The sequence below is a fragment of the Ursus maritimus genome, unplaced genomic scaffold (assembly GCF_017311325.1).
Source record: "Ursus maritimus isolate PB19 unplaced genomic scaffold, ASM1731132v1 scaffold_17, whole genome shotgun sequence".
NCBI lineage: Eukaryota > Metazoa > Chordata > Mammalia > Carnivora > Ursidae > Ursus > Ursus maritimus.
Window position 1 is genome coordinate 23,095,022 of NW_024424119.1, and position 17,228 is coordinate 23,112,249.

At 39.3% G+C, this 17,228-nt stretch overlaps 1 protein-coding gene across 5 annotated transcripts in view; it reads right to left on the minus strand.

The window, feature by feature from the left end:
• APTX (aprataxin) overlaps nt 1-17,228 on the minus strand; it is a 36,442-nt gene that overhangs the window by 12,058 nt on the left and 7,156 nt on the right. Inside the window, exons 2-9 of one of the 5 annotated variants that reach the window (XM_008695105.2) lie at nt 15,781-15,816; nt 15,524-15,660; nt 14,184-14,230; nt 13,661-13,963; nt 12,967-13,026; nt 11,948-12,174; nt 6,377-6,480; nt 5,311-5,620 (exon numbers count right to left, since the gene is read on the minus strand). In XM_008695105.2, coding sequence (XP_008693327.2) covers nt 5,466-5,620; nt 6,377-6,480; nt 11,948-12,174; nt 12,967-13,026; nt 13,661-13,963; nt 14,184-14,230; nt 15,524-15,660; nt 15,781-15,816 — 1,069 coding nt within the window. In that variant the 3' untranslated portion in view covers nt 5,311-5,465. Of the gene's footprint in view, nt 1-5,310; nt 5,621-6,376; nt 6,481-11,947; nt 12,175-12,966; nt 13,027-13,660; nt 13,964-14,183; nt 14,231-15,523; nt 15,662-15,780; nt 15,817-17,228 lie in introns of those variants that run through there. The other 4 variants (XM_040631499.1, XM_008695104.2, XM_040631502.1 and 1 more) reach the window with 4 other exon arrangements.

Here is a 17,228-nt window from a genome sequence, read left to right on the forward strand (position 1 = left end):
TAAAGCTGCCAGTGTCTAAGAGGATCTGGGAAGAGTCGAGGAGAGGATTGCAATAAAGGCCAAGATCTGGTTTAAATTGCTAAATGAGCCCCTTAAATCTCCAAGTTCCCAGCTGCCTTCTAAAAATTGAGGAAGTTGAAATAGACGGTCTCAAAATAAATTTGTAAAATGGAACAGGCAAAAGGAGTTGAGTAGTGAATGGCCCAGAATCCTAGAGGTCTAAACTCCTAAACTCCTTTCCCACTGCTCCACGGCCTGGCTATTCCCTTCCCTGAGGTTTGGGTAGAGAGCAGCTGCTGATAAGGAACACTCAGGCCCTTGAATGTGTCTCTGATTTGATGAGTCATACAATGGCCTAAATAACACTAATAATGGATCAGAGCACTAATCATTAGTAGACTCTAAAACCCAAAACCCATTCCTTGATGGTAGAGCTTGTTTACTAAAAATAAAATAAAATAAAATAAAATAAAATAAAATAAAATAAAATAAAATAAAATAAAATAAAATAAAATAAAATAAAATAAAATAAAATAAAATAAAATAAAATAAAATAAAATAAAATAAAATAAAATAAAATAAAATAAAATAAAATAAAATAAAATAAAATAAAATAAAATAAAATAAAATAAAATAAAATAAAATAAAATAAAATAAAATAAAATAAAATAAAATAAAATAAAATAAAATAAAATAAAATAAAATAAAATAAAATAAAATAAAATAAAATAAAATAAAATAAAATAAAATAAAATAAAATAAAATAAAATAAAATAAAATAAAATAAAATAAAATAAAATAAAATAAAATAAAATAAAATAAAATAAAATAAAATAAAATAAAATAAAATAAAATAAAATAAAATAAAATAAAATAAAATAAAATAAAATAAAATAAAATAAAATAAAATAAAATAAAATAAAATAAAATAAAATAAAATAAAATAAAATAAAATAAAATAAAATAAAATAAAATAAAATAAAATAAAATAAAATAAAATAAAATAAAATAAAATAAAATAAAATAAAATAAAATAAAATAAAATAAAATAAAATAAAATAAAATAAAATAAAATAAAATAAAATAAAATAAAAATAAATGAAAAAACATAAAAAGTAGATTACTCCAGTTCAGAGAGTTAGACTCTCTGGAACTTGAGAGCCCTTTTCTCCAGCTCTGACTTAAGATCTGTTATGAACTATTTAAGGTCTACTCTTCATGCTCTCATACAAAGCATTCACTTGCTCAGTTGCAGGTTCATCTTTGTCATCGTACCTACCTTCTCTTTAAGCAACGAAAGAACTCGATTATAAATTTGGCTTCTTGGCTAGAGTTGAAATAACCACCCATATTCGACCATTTTATTTTAATAAAACTGCTGCCTTGCCTGGCTATGATGGGGCTTAAGTAGAAGAGCATAGTCCCTAATGGACAAAATACAGCTTGGAGTCACAAATGTGAGTTATATGCATTTGTCCTACTTTTTCATGCCAGTATGCCCTGTACCTTAAGACTCCATCCGATTGTAACACAATAATAAATCTGGGATAAATAGGCAAAGAAAGATCATTTTTTCTAGTGGTAATGTAACAATTGCCCATTTGGGAGAGAGAGAGTGGCATGGGGTCTATATACCTCAATATTTCATGTCCTTTTTCTGGCCCCTCGAAGTCATTATTCACATTTGCTCTTCCAAAAATTCTATTATTCAAGGTCAGAGTAGCCTGGCTGAACAAAAAATGTAGAGGTGGTCACCTCATTCTTCCAAATTTCCCTTCATTATATCTCACATATTACACTGTGATATAGTTTCTCCTTGGCTGCAGTTTCTTATCAAATATTCTCATTTTGATTTTAATATCGATATGCTAAACTACATAGCATTGTTGATTAGATGGGAAATTAAATTGAATGTTTTTGCAATATCTGTTTTTAAAAAGTTCACTGGACTCTTCATCTGAAGTTTAGTTAAATGTTCTGCAATTCTCAAGTACATGTGCTGAGGCCTTAATGAAATCTCTGCCTTAGTCAGAGATTACTTACGGAGTCCAGCACAGTTTGTACTGTTAGCATACTGTACCCAAGAGATATTGCCACTCCCACTATCCTGGGATACATTCATGATGTAACTGATCTATTTATGCAGATGACTGGTTTTAGTAGTGTGGATTCACTGCCTTTTAGATAGCTCATGGTAAGTCTGTCAGCCAGGGTTCCTGAGCCCCTCAGACCTGCTGAGGATTTCTCTATTTCCCAAGATTCCTGCCTCCATGTGGTGGCTAAATGGGAGCCAGAAGCCAGAAGCCCCCAGGATGTGTATGTGCCAAAGGGTTGAGGGAGGAGCACTGAGATCAAAGGAGAGGATCCCAGGGACATCCTAGAGATGGGGTCTCTCCCCTCGTCCTCCACAGTGATCCCAGACACCTCCTAAAATCCCAGATGCATAGTTATGACCTTTTTCTCCACAGCAGAGGTTAAGTTGGGGTCCACAGACCCCCAGGGGGTCTATGGAAGCACTTCAAGGGTATATAAGATGTGTATATATACATTATTCTGGGGAGTGAACTTCATGGCCTTCATCATATTTTTTTAAATCTAATCTATGGAAGAATCTTCAGAGCTCTGTGGAAATCTTCAAGTTATAATTACTGGGATAGAGAGAGGCAGTTAGGCCAATTCTGACAGATCAGCCCTGAATCTCTGATATCCAGCCATATCCAGTGTATGTGCCTGACTACCAGATTCCAGTCTCCAGAAAACATCCCTGAACCTGCAAGGACTTAGTGACCATCTCAACTATGGTCAGGTCCCTGAATATTTGTACCTGGATATCTCATAGACAAACCCAGACAAACCCTGAGCCTAAGGTTAGCTGAGTTCATCACAGATCCCAGGCCATGCCTCTGAGACTGCCCTCCAAGCAGGAAGAGGAGATGGGAGTCATTGAAGAGGGATAGTGATCAGCTCTAGGCCTTGCCCCTATAATCATGGGGCCTGAGGGCCTCCCCCCAATCCCAGTAGAAACAAAGCACCGGTCCCTATAGCCATTCTCCCTTATCTAATGCCCAACGTATCCCTGGATCCTGAAATAAAACTGACCCTGCAAAGGGAAGGAAGGCCTGTAACTAGCCCAGAAAGCCAACCAGAAAAAGGTGTGTGTATCCTCACAAGGCAGAGTCTAATCTGGGAGCTTTGGAAAAGGTGCTTGGAAGCCCAGAGTTCATTTATACTGTGGTTCTCAAACTTTAGTATGAATAACAGTCATTCTGAATGTTTTTGTTGTTGTTTTTGTGTTGTGTTTTTTTTTTTGACAGAGAGAAAGAGAGAGAGAGAGAGAGTACTTGAGCAAGGGGAGGGGCAGACGGAGAGGGAGAGAGAGACTCCCAAGCAGGTTCCATGCTCAGTGTAGAGCCCAACGTGGGGATCGATCTCCAGACCCTGAGATCATGACCCAAGAGAAAATCAAGAGTCGGGCACTTAACCAACTGAGCCACCCAGGCACCCACTGAACATTTGTTTTATAATACATATTCCTAGGCCCAAGGGATTATGATTCACTAGTTCTGGGGTAGACCCAGGTATTTACAGGCTGCAAAATGAAACTAGCAATTCTGATGTCAGGCATCCACGGAGTATACCTTTAGAAAGTATTCTAGGGTTTCTAGGGGCTTTAAGGCATCAGATGTAGAAAAGGACCTTTAAAGGAACTGCCAGTCCTCAGAGAAATCATTGAAATGCCACGGAGAGCTTTTGGTCAGCACAGGCCAAAGGCCCCTGAGGGTCTATGGCTCCTACTGGTTAGTAATACATTAATATTCTTCAACTAATAGGGAAAATGAGTTTGACGCACCAGAACCAAGATCAACTTTGAAGCCCAGCAACCTTTATAGATTATTAAATTTTTATGCTTTAAAGGGTCATAACAATGGTACCTAGCCCATAGAATTACATACAGTGAGAAGTAAATGAGATAATTTGAACAAAGTGTTTAGCATAATGCCCAGACACACAGGAGTTGAGCAAGTGTTAGCTGCTGTAATCATTAATAATGCTAATTATGACTATATCCATGCTCACCAAGAAACCACTGTAGCATCTTGTTTGTTTGTGAAAGACTGAGGTCAAATGTGGTCTCTATGGATTGAGGTTTTCTCCAGAGGGAAATTATTATTAAGGGTATTCTTTTTTTTTTTTTTCTTAACTCAAGAGCAAAAAGAGTCACATCCTGGGGCGCCTGGGTGGCACAGCGGTTAAGCGTCTGCCTTCGGCTCAGGGCGTGATCCCGGCGTTCTGGGATCGAGCCCCAGATCAGGCTCCTCCGCTATGAGCCTGCTTCTTCCTCTCCCACTCCCCCTGCTTGTGTTCCCTCTCTCGCTGGCTGTCTCTATCTCTGTCAAATAAATAAATAAAATCTTAAAAAAAAAAAAAAAAAAAAGAGTCACATCCTCAAACAGATCACCAGTGTAATCAAAAACATTTTAAATTTCCCTTTACTTCCAGTTCTGACATTATCCAAAAATCGACTTGCTCCAACAGTGCCATCCAAATTTGTTCTGAGTGAAAAATGAAGCTACGGGGTTCTGTGCAACTTTTCCATCAATAGCGACCTCTGCATGCATCAAAACTCAATCTGTGACTGTTACCTGAACTCCCAACAGTTTCCAACTACCTGGGAGAGCTGCCCCAAACAAATAAACTTTATTTTCAGATGAAAGATTCACTCAGACCAGCAAGAAGACTTTACAGCTGAACCGTGATGAACATTTGGCCAAGTATTCCCCACCAGCCAGGAACCAGAAAACTCCATCTCTCCACCCCCTCATCTAGCCTGTTTGCTTAAAGCAAATAAGAACTGGTGAGACACATTTCCTGAGAAGGGAGCATGGGTGGTTTTGGATAGAAAGGAATGAAAGGGACAGAAGCAACTAAGTTTCTCCATGAAGAAAGGAATGAGAAAGAATATTACAGAATAGATTAAGATCAAAGAACAAGACCAATTAGTGCCTTCAAGATAAATATGAGACCTCTCTAGCTGCTCTGATGAAGGGCACCACATGCCTCTGGGGAGAAAGGATTAAACCTATGGACAGAAATATATAGCCCACCCTCTTCCATATCTTGCATTAGGTCAGTTTGAACATGGCTTTGCCCCCCATTAATCAGACCTGACATGGGTCCTGGAGACTGGGGGTCAGGCCTGTTCCAGCCACCACCACCAAAGAACACATCCATGACAAACACAAATTCCTAATTCCTAAACTACTTCAAGTCACCCCATATTGTAGCCACTCAGGAACAGAAGAGGCTTTGTTGTTTTGTTTTGTTTTGTTTTGTTTTGTTTAAAAAAAAAAAAAGCTGCATGTTTTAATTCAAGAAATAAAAGTTCACAGGCAATCCAGAACAGGTGCCAGGAATTTGCTCTAAACAATCAGCCACACCTGCTCCAAAGTTCAGGCTCCGCACAATCACTCTGGCCAGTGCCTCCTGAGATGCTCTTTCAGCTGAGGAATGGAAGGCAGCAGCTGCTGGCACTCGTGACAACGGAGGGGCAGCTTCAGGAGCTCAGGCATGCCATCTCGGACACTCACTCTCCCAGTGTCCTGTACCATCTCTATCACAGCTGCAAGCAAAGAAAAAAGTTCAGAGCCCAGCTACTCTGAAAAGCCAATATAATATACCTCCCAGAAAAGCAAATCTGACTCCAAATAAAAATGTGCTAGGTCCTAAAGCTAGTAAACTTGAGGTTAAACTCACTGTCGGGAAAATGGGCTTGATCAGATTCTAAATCTGAGCAACCTGTTTTTGAGATAATTACATTCCTTTGGGACACACTGTAAGCAATTCACGTTATTATGTCAAAGGCTTAGCACAGTGCTTTACCACTGGTTAGCCCTCAGTCAGTGGTAGCTGCCACCATTAATGTCCCAGCATACTGAAGTTCCACAGTTCACGCACTGGGAAATGCTCCCTTCTACATACACACAGCCCTCCCTGTTAATTAACCACTCATGACACGAGGCAGCCCCCAAGCTCTTAACCAGCTGATGGCAGAAAAGACAACTGTACAGAGTTTTCACATCCATAAACTCCAATAATTCTCAGGGCAAGATTTAAGTCCCCTGTTATTACAATAAAACACCTTTCTGACTCTGACATAACAGCTTTCTAGGTTCCCCCCAAGAAGGCTGTTCAAAGCAAAGTGGCAATCCTAATCAATCCAAATAATCCAATTTCTTTTAATGAGTCTCTCTTTATAGGGACACAAAGTTGTACATGGGCTTTTAAGGCCAGGTAATTTTCTAAGGAAACAACTAAATCAAGTATAAGAATAGCTGAGAAAACGAAACAAATGTGAAAAAGAAAGAACTCTGTTTACCTTGTGATTCTAGGAAGTATTCTGTATTGAAAGAATTCCAATGTTTTTTGTTTTTAAGGCAAGGAGAATCAAAATCCTGGCTGATCACATGAAGGTGTACATGGCTAGTTGAGAGAGAATGAAACTGACCATTAAATCCATTAAAAACTATGGCTTAATCAAAATGACAAACTAACAGCATGGGTATATAAAATATTGCTAGTGTTTCCATTTAATCCAATTCATTCAATCATTCACTTAAGAACATTTAATGCTCACTAATTACCTACTAGAGCCAAGCATTATTCTAGCACTTAGAATTTAGCATTGAACAAAATGAGAAAGGCCTATGCCCTTATCGAAATTACATTCTAATAAGGAAAGACAAATTTTAAAAACAAAACAAATAAATGGGGAAAATTCAAATCAACAACATTGCTAAGGAAAAACATAAACCAGGGAAATGGGACACAGAGTGCTCAGGGGTTAGAAGTTACCTCTTTAGCTAGAGTGTTAAAGAAGGCCACTCACAGGCCGTGTTTTGAGCTGAGAAAGCCGTCAGGCAAGCAAAGATGTGGAGAAAGAGTGTTTTGGGGAGTGGGGATGCCAAGCGCAAAGACCCTAAGATAAGAAAGAACTTGGTGCAACTGAGGAAGAGAAAGGTGACAGATAATGGCTGGAATGGTTCAAGCTGAGGAACAGAGACTAGGCAGGAGTCATATCATAAAGAGTCTTGCAGGTTGACAAGAGGTTTGCAGTGTACTCTGCTTACATTGTCTCTGATTTGCACTTTTAAAAGATCACTCTGGCTGCCCTGCAGAGAAAGAACTATAAAGAGGGTGACAATGGATACAGAGACGAGTTAGGAAACTACTGCAGAAACAATCATGCCTTACATTGGAGCTGTAGTGTTTGAAATATACTTTGCAATAGAACCAAAAGGACTTCCTAATGGATTGGATGTGGTTTGGGGGAGGTACCACTTACAGGGATGGGGAAGCTTAAAGGAAAAGTAGGTTTGGGAGAAAAAAACAAGAATTCTCCTTTGGACTAAACTGTAGGATGCGTTTTTGTATAAATTTGACTCTCAGAATCATTAATATTTCCTATTCTCCCAATAAATAATCAAAACCAACCAATACATGCAGGAATCCAAAATGGCATATAGGCGGTAACAAATAAACCTAACAGTATTACAAATGAATAAGGGAACCACACTGAAGGGAGTCAGGAAGAAAATAACTAGTGAAATGAACTTTGGATAACAGTAGTTTGGATACTGTAAAGAGGGAAAGAACTGTATAGAAATACTGTGAGTAAATGTCTTTCTCACAGGGTTATGGGTTAGCAATTCTGTAACTATTTTATGTGTATACTAAGACCAAACAGGAAAGTGAATTTATTATAGCTAATGAGAGCCGGATTTTTCACCGTTGGAGAAAGAAATTACAATAAAGAAAAGGGGGAGACAAGAATGAATCTTGCAGAATTGAACTGGAGCCAGAGATATCAGTATAAACTTGTGTTTTTCCATACACATACACAAGTAGATAAAGAAATAGGGAGGTGTCTGTATCTGTGTGGATTAAGATTCATGCATGTATTTCCTGGCCCAATCCGCCGAAAGGACCTACGAGCAAAGACACCCTGGAATCAACCACTTCTCTCAATATAGAAACCTAGTATCCAAGTCTTGGTTTATAAATATCTTTCTCCAATAAAAGGAACTAAATAAAATAAAAGGTTCATTCCAGGCCTAGAACAGGAAAAATATAGGATGAGCCCGGAACATCTTGTTCCAGAAAATAAAGAAGTACTCAAAAAATGTTGGGGCCCTGTCAAATGATTAGGGACTCAACCTAAAGGAGCTTCCAAGGACTAAAGCTAGAACAATTCAAGCAACAAAATGAGTAATGATAGACTAAATTAAAACCTATGGAATAAAACAAATATCTATGAGTCCACACTGATAAATAACTGAATAAATACATAATGAGGGAGAAGGGACAACTCTTTAATACAGAAGAATTCTAGGGGTGCCTGGGTGGCACAGCGGTTAGGCGTCTGCCTTCGGCTCAGGGCATGATCCTGGTGTTGTGGGATCAAGCCCCACATCGGGCTCCTCCGCTATGAGCCTGCTTCTTCCTCTCCCACTCCCCCTGCTTGTGTTCCCTCTCTCGCTGGCTGTCTCTATCTCTGTCGAATAAATAAATAAAATCTTTAAAAAAAAAAAAGAATTCTAATTAATAAATTAAAGAGAATGAGGGAAACATAAAATCACCATTAGGTAAACACATTGTAATAACTCTTGCAGGCAAGACCTTCCAATAAATGCTAAAATCACTGGGCAAAAGTTTGGGGAGAAACAGGATACTAGCATAGTCCCCAACTATTCAAGACATTCATCAATTACAAAGGGAAAAATAGTAACTCTGAGGAGACAAACCTGGCAGACACCACCCTAATGAAGTGATCAAGGTTAATATGAGTAATAAGCCATCTCGATATCACATACTCCTTGATATGATGTACTCAGAAGGATGCAACATCACCTCTGTGGCATTCCAGAGGCAAAAAAAAAAAAAAAGCATAACTTCAATCTAATCCATGAAAAAATATCAGATAAACCCAAAATGAGAGACATCCTATAAAACGAACCAGTAATCATCAAAAGTGTCAAAGTCATAAAAACTAGGAAAGGAGGAATAAGTGTCACAAGTTAGGGGAAGCTAAGGAGAGACAATTAATAAATAAAACTAATAAATGCAGGATCCTGGATTAGATCCTGGAGCAGAAAAACATAATAAAAAAATTAAAATAAAAACAGGTGACATTCAAATAAGGTCTAGAGTTTAATCAGTGGTGATACTATGGAAGATCTTTGTTTTGCATCACACTTTTTAAATATTTTCTAAATGGAAAATATATTACTTTTACAAGAAAAAAAAGTTACCTTTTCCTCTCCATAGTGTTTATTTAAAATTATAAATAGTGATCATGAAAGGATATGTAAGTGGCAACTTACTGCTCATTTTGCTTCCCACCCACACTTGCCACAGCTCTTTTTAACATTCTTAGAACAATAGCATTATTACTATGTGAAAAGCACTCTATAGTCAAAGGGCTCTGTTAGCCACGGGCTGTGCAGCACTGGAGAAATAGGATTATGATTATGGGTGACTTTTACCCTAAATTTTTGAATAAGGTTTTAACAATAAAATATTATATACAGTTGATCCTTGAACTGACCCCCCACACTATCAAAAATCCAAAAGTGTAATTTTTGACTCCCCAAAAACTACTAATATCCTACTGTTGACCAGAAGCCTCATCAATAACATAAACAGTCCATTAACACATTCTTTGTATGTTATATATACTATATACTGAAATCTTACAATAAAGTAAGATAGAGGAAAAAAAATTAAGTCACAATGAAAAGAAAATACATTTACAGTATTTTACTGTATCAAAAAACATTTGCATATAGGTGGACCTGCACAATTCAAACCTATGTTGTTCAAGGATCAACTGCGTTTTTTTAAAATGAGGTCCAACATACATTAACCCCATGACCTAGCAACTTTAGTTCTAGGAATTTACCGAAGCGCAAAAAAATGAAGTATGTGCATGATACACACAACATACATGAATCTCAAAATCATAATGTTAAAAAAGGTCCGACAGAAGAAAAGTACACATTGTATGATTCCACTGACACGAAGTTCTAGAACAGGCAAAACTAACCTATGCAGAAAGAAATCAGAACAATGCTTGAGGGTTGAGGGGAGGATTAATTGAAAAGAAGCGCAGGGGAGGGGAATGCAAGTTGGTACAGCCACTTTGGAAAACAGTATGGAGGTCCCTTAAAAAGTTAAAAATTGAGCTACCCTATGATCCAGCAATTGCACTACTGGGTATTTACCCCAAAGATACAGACATAGTGAAGAGAAGGGCCATATGCACCCCAATGTTCATAGCAGCATTGTCCACGATAGCTAAATCGTGGAAGGAGCCGAGATGCCCTTCAACAGATGACTGGATTAAGAAGATGTGGTCCATACATACAATGGAATATTACTCAGCCATCAAAAAGAAAGATTTCTCAACATTTGCTGCACCATGGATGGGACTAGGGGAGATAATGCTAAGCGAAATAAGTCAAGCAGAGAAGACAATTATCATATGGTTTCACTCATTTATGGAACATAAGAAGTAGGAAGATTGGTAGGGGAAGAAAGGGATAAAGAAAGGGGGGTAATCAGAAGGGGGAATGAAGCATGAGAGACTATGGACTCTGAGAAACAAACTGAGGGCTTCAGAGGAGGGGGTGGGGGAATGGGATAGGCTGGTGATGGGTATTAAGGAGGGCACGTATTGCATGGTGCACTGGGTGTTATACACAAGTAATGAATGATGGAACATTACATCAAAAACTAGGGATGTACTGTATGGTGACTAACATAACATAATAAAAAATTATTATAAAAAAAAGAAGCAGCGCAGGGGAACTTTCGGGGACATGACAGAAATGTTCTGTATTTTAATCAGAGTGATAGTTACATGGCATATATGTTTGTCAAACTGACCAAACTATAAATCTTATGCATTTTGTTGTATATAAGTTATGCCTCAATTTAAAAGAAAGAGTACTGATGGGGAAAAAATGTGGCACAAAAATTTCATTTGGTTAAAGTGTCCCATCATATAAGTCATAATTACCTGAATAAAATGTGAAGAATGTTAGGCAGGTAAAAAAAAAAAAAGTAACCAAAAGAAATTCTGACACATGCTACGACAGAGACAAACCTTGACGACATTATCCTAAGTGAAATAAGCTAGTCACAAAAAGACAGATACTGAATGATTCCACTTACATGAAGCATCTAGAGTAGTCAAATTTATAGAAACAGAAAGTAGAATGATAATTGCCAGGGACTGTAGAGGGGAATGGGATATAGTTTGGGAAGATGAAAAAGGTTCTAGAAGCAAATGATGGTGATGGTTGCACAACAATGTAAATGTATTTAATGCCATTGAACTGTAATACTTAAAAATGGTTAAAATGGTTAAATTTTGTTAGGTATATTTTACCACCAAAAAAACAAACAAACAAATATAAGATAAAAACTCCAAAATCCAATTAGTCTGCTTATCTGTTGCTTAGGTCTAAAGAACTGTGGAAATCTGTCTTGCTTGCATTCTTTAAAAAGACTCAGTTATTCCTTTCTGAATCCTTCTGGGTATGAGCCAAAGGCAAACAAGCTCTACATATTTCTCTCATTTTATTTTAAATCTTAGATCTATGGAGTTGTCACAACAAAAGTCAGTGATGTTTGTCTCCTTCAAAGCAGTGGTCCTTAATCGTTTAGGGGTTTACAGATGCTTCTGAAAAATCTAATAAAAGTCACAGGCACAAAAAATAGAAAAATCACAGGCAAGTCAGGCAGAAGGGTGGAAGTTTCAGCCCACCTTCCTCAGAAACATCCCACCCTAGTCACCCGGGCCTCGGGACTATCTGCACACCCAGGCTGAATCCATCTGTCCACCTAGACAGAACCAGAATGCACTAGCACTACACACAACACTTACCTCATGCTGGGAATGGCATGGTAGCCCAATCGGAAGCGGAGTTTGCTGGACCCAGCGAAATCTGTGATCATCTTTTCCCCTACAGTGTGCATGTGTTTGAGGAGCTCAAGGTGTTCCCTGGTCACAGCCTTCAGACTGGAAATGGAAGCCCATGGTAAGACCAGCCAGTGGTAACGAGCCTTTGGGTATTTATCCTTAATCACCACCACCTGCTCATCTTTGTAAACCTAGCAGAGGGGCATAAGAGAAGGAAACAGACATCTACCACACATTCACTAACTCACTTAATTCCCAACACAATCTCATCTAAAAGGTTTCAGTATCCCAATTTTGTCAGATGAGAGCTGAGACTTGGGTGGGTGTCTTGCACAGTCACATAGTTAACAAAGTGGGAAGTCTAGGATTCTAAACCAGGTCTAGTTGACTCCAGAGTGTGTGTTTTCAATCACCACACTACAAAGAATACACAAAAAATGCACAGTACGAAACAGTTCCTAAGGATCTGATGTAACATCCCTGCAAGCATTAATTCAAATGCACCCTTCTCCACTCTAACCCAGTAGACTATGTGTCACAATCATGTGTTCCTAGAAGCCCTAACAGATCTGGCCCCTTGTCACCCAGGATGTAATTTAAGAAGAACTCAAAGACCCCTCCCAGGATTGATGCCTGATTATTTATCCCAGGGCAGCACAGTAACTACAGTCACAATATATTACCTGACACTCCCTTGAAAGAAACCCCACTAAGGTTAACATAACTTCCCTTAATAGCACCCAGAAGTTTAGGAGGAACAAGGAAGAAGGGAAATTCATTTGAAGAACTCAGCTTCTCTCCAAAGAATTTCAGCTGCTAACTTACTGACAATGGGAAAAGATAGCTGTTCTCACAAAATAGACCAACAAAACGAACCTCATTCAGAAGGACTGATCTCCTTTGCCTTCATTTGTAGTTATGACCTCTGTGGAGTAGTCACTTAAAACATGAAGTGTATTTCAATGCCAAAATTTTATTCTGACCTGCATTTTGGGATCCTGCATAGAGATTTTCAAGCCTTGACTCCAGTGACCCAATGATTCCTGAAACAAAAAGGGGCAATACAAATTGCCATGTTAATAGCTGTATTTGGCATTAGTTAATATTGTACGTCAGCTAAGCCCAACCATACTGAGTAATGATATTAGGTATTAAGAATTAAGCTATACCCCTTTTACTCAATCGTTTGCCTTTATAACCTAAACAGGCTCCATTTTCTTCCTATACAGGATCCAGAGCGGTGTGTCTAGATGAAGGCTGGAGGTGCCCGAGTATCAACTGCATCTTCTTCGCCCTTCCCACTCCATCTACAGCCTAACTACATTTCCACTTTGACATCAGGATGTGAATCACATGATCTATGAACAGTGTTCCAATGCTAACCTTCTACAGATAAACACATGACTGACCCATTTTAGCAGTTCAGTGTCAAGTACACCGCCATTATCTCCCTGCCTTCAAGTGGCTTGCCTCAGGAATTCAAGAGAAAAGTACATGAAAGGACATTCACCCAAGTGATTGATGACACAAACAAGTGACTCTTTCATCATGGTTAATAAGCCTCGTCATGGTTAATAACCCCTTAAGCGTATCTGGGCTTTACAGTGTACAAAACAATCAAGCAGTCATTATATCTCATTTAATCTCCACATCATCTATCAAGCACACCACCCTCACCTTTCTGGTAGATGCATCTTTCCCCTTCTTTGAGGGCACAGAGGATTGGCTAGGGTCACTCCTAGGTTCCAGTCCTATACAGGACTCAGCTTCCTGGGCAGCATCCCTTTCTGTAGAATCACTGTTGCCTGACCTCTTTCTCTTCCTGTGTGTTTCTAGGCCAGGGCTCTCTGCCTCTTCCTCAAACTCTACAATATATGGATAAAGTTCATTCACCATGTGGAGAACCTGGCCAGGCTGCAGCTTCGCCTCTTGGTCCTTCCCAATTATGACTGAGTCAATGCTGGTGGGATTGACCCCTACCTATAGAAAAATCAGAAAATAATTACAATGATAGCAATACTACTATTAGCAGCATAGCCACTGCTATGTTAGCCTCTGACTGCATGCCAGGCCCCATGCTTAATGCTCACTTCCACATATGACAGAGAAGCTTCTATTAGCTGGCACAAACACTCTAAAATCAATAGCATAAGAAAATCATCAAGCACAAAACGGAAATCCAAATTACAAACACACATACCTGCTTCACCTTGACATATCCTTTGTTACACTCTGCTTTCAACTGTACTGAAAGAGATTTTAAAAAGTTAACCTAAATGCCACAAAGAACCAAGCCCTCGCTCCTATTCTCCCTGAGGACAATGAAGGCTTACTCCAGGAGGCAACTTGACAGGGGTTTCCTCAAAGGCCTATCAGCAAAACTTTCTGTTACACAGGTAGCTGGGCTCCAAATCCTTCCATAAAATGTCCACCAGCACACATACTCCCTTAGCTCCCGCTAATATCCCTACGAAGCAGCTTCACAGAATCCCCACAAGTCTCACTATTCCAGTGCCCTTGGCCCACTCAGGATCGCAGACTCTGCAGTCAGGCTCCTGGTTCATGATTAAATCAGGCTCCCACTATTTAATACAACTATGAGATGCCTTCAATAGAGAAAGGCAAAAGATACATTCCTGCAAAACAGAAGTTCAGCTGGCTTAGTAGGCAGAGTGAATATTCTAGAAAGAGGACTGCAGGAACAGAACAGTCCGAGCATATGTGGGAAGAAGTAACACTAAACACTTGTGTTCAGAGAAGTGAACAAAGTTTCTGGGGTGAGACACGGTGTACAGACCCCAGAGCTGCTCTCTAGGAAGGACAGGCAGAAGACAGGCTGACATACAAGTCCCTACAGTTGTTGTTATGAAAGGGGAGAGAGTGTCTGCTTCTGTATCTTGAACCTAGCCAGCTCAAGTATGGCTTTTTTTTTCCCCATTTAGATTAACTCATACGGGAAAAACCATAATCAGTACTGCAGACTCCAAGCACTGAGAAACTCTGCTATGGGGAACACACATGTGGGGCCTGACTGCAGTGAGCATGTCCAGAGTTTACATGTAAAAAATGAGGTACATGGTAAGGCTTCTTCCTAAGGACCTTCATTTCTTTAAATCCCAGGAAAGGCATTTCAAGAGCTAGATGCCCTTAGTCTTATAAAGATAACCCCCTCTGTGTGAGGCATTATGTAAAGGATGGAACTATAACATCACTTCTCAGACATGGCTTCAGTCTGGAGGTCCTAGAATTCAACTGTCTCACTGCCCAATGAGGACTCTCCCCAGACAAAGCAGGGTACAGCACTGAGGTCCACCACCCCATAGTAACAGGATGGAACCCGCCTATTCCCAACACTGAATATTAACCACTTCCAGAGGGTAGAATGTGGGGTGAACGGGTCCCTGGTGTTAGCTAAAAGAGCTCAGTTCCTGAGTTTTATTTACGGCAGACAAAAATAGCAATCTAGGAAATGTGCATCTTTGGTTATCATTATCCTGAGGAACAAAACACAGTAATCTGCACATTGCTATAACCAATTACCTTGCTGTCGAGAACATTTCTTGTCAATGATCTTGGTTTCTGGACCACGCCCAACCATGACTGCTTCCAAATGTGGAAGTTTGATTCGTTGGTGCCGGTTATCCTGTCTCACCAACCAGCACACCCGCATCATTACTCTGAGAGAAAAAACAGAAGAGAATCACTGGAAAAATTAGCACAAGTCCTCCAGGGCCACACCCCAGTACCACCACACATGCCATCTACCAGTGACTTCACCTAGGTCTCAATTTTCTCACCTGTAAAACATGATGATGACAGGACTCATGAGGCTGCTGTAAAATTAAATAAGATAATGTATATATTTACCTCTGTGCCTAAATCAGGCTAAGCAATCAAATATTTATGTTTATTGATATACTCTATGTGCTGACCATTAGCCTACACACTGAGGATAAAAGAATAATTAAACATTGTACCTATCCTTGAGGAGCCTGGAGTATAGTGGGGCAGACAGACTCATATGTCAATTATTACAATATAATGTGAAAGCACAATAAAAAGGGATTAACCAAATATGGCATTAGACCAGGGAAAGGAATAACTGACTCTTGTAAGGTACATCAAAAACAGCTTAATGAGGAAGGGATATTTATGCTGAGTTTTAAAGAATGAGAAGGAGTTTGCCTGGCAGAGAATTAAGGACATAAGAATAGAGGATGTTCTTCAGTCCACAGGCGTCTTTATGTGTATTAGGTTTCACTCCTTAATCATCATAACATTAGATGATTAGAACAATACATTTTATTGCCATCTACCAGAAGATTGTCATAATAAATATACAAACCTCCAGTGTCTAAAGTGTGAATGTGGCCCCTCTGTGCAATACACAAGCTGTACAACAGTGAAGGAACTGGTTTTCTTCTGAAAACAACCTTTAGGGGCACCTGGGTGGCTCAGTCGGTTAAACATCAACTCTTGATTCAACTCTTGATTTCAGCAGGTCATGATCTCAGGGCCATAAGACGTATGCATTGGGCTCTGTGCTCAGTGGGGCGTCTGCTTGAGATTCTCTCTCTCCGACCCTCCCCACCCACCCATCCCAATCACCGCTCCCTCTGATCGCACACGCTTTCTCTCTCTCTCCCAAATAATTAAATAAATCTTAAAAAGGAAGGAAGGAAGGAAGGAAGGAAGGAAGGAAGGAAGGAAGGAAACAAACAAACAACCTTCATGGCCACACAGGGTATAGTGGAAGGGAAAGAGACAAGAAATTTGGGAGAGGTGAGGCCTGAACAAAGGCAGGGCAAGGGAATGGAAAGGAAGAAGATCCAGAAGAAATTGTGAAGGTAGACTTAATTACTGACTGTATTTGGGGAATGACAAAGGAGTAAAGGGAGACAGAAATCAAGACTTCTAACTTGGAAATAGCCATTAACCACAATGAGAAATAAACAAGGAGACATAATTTAAAGTTAAATGGCAGATGAAGAAGGGATGATTTCTGATTGAAACACAATTAGATTAAGATCCACAGGTCAGGGGCACCTGGGTGGCTCAGTCGTTAAGCGTCTGCCTTCAGCTCAGGGTGTGATCGCGGGGTCCTGGGATCGAGCCCCACATCAGGCTCCTCTGCTGGGAGCCTGCTTCTTCCTCTCCCATTCCCCCTGCCTGTGTTCCCTCTCTCACTGGCTGTCTCTCTCTTTGTCAAATAAATAAATAAAATCTTGGAAAAAAAAAAAAAAAA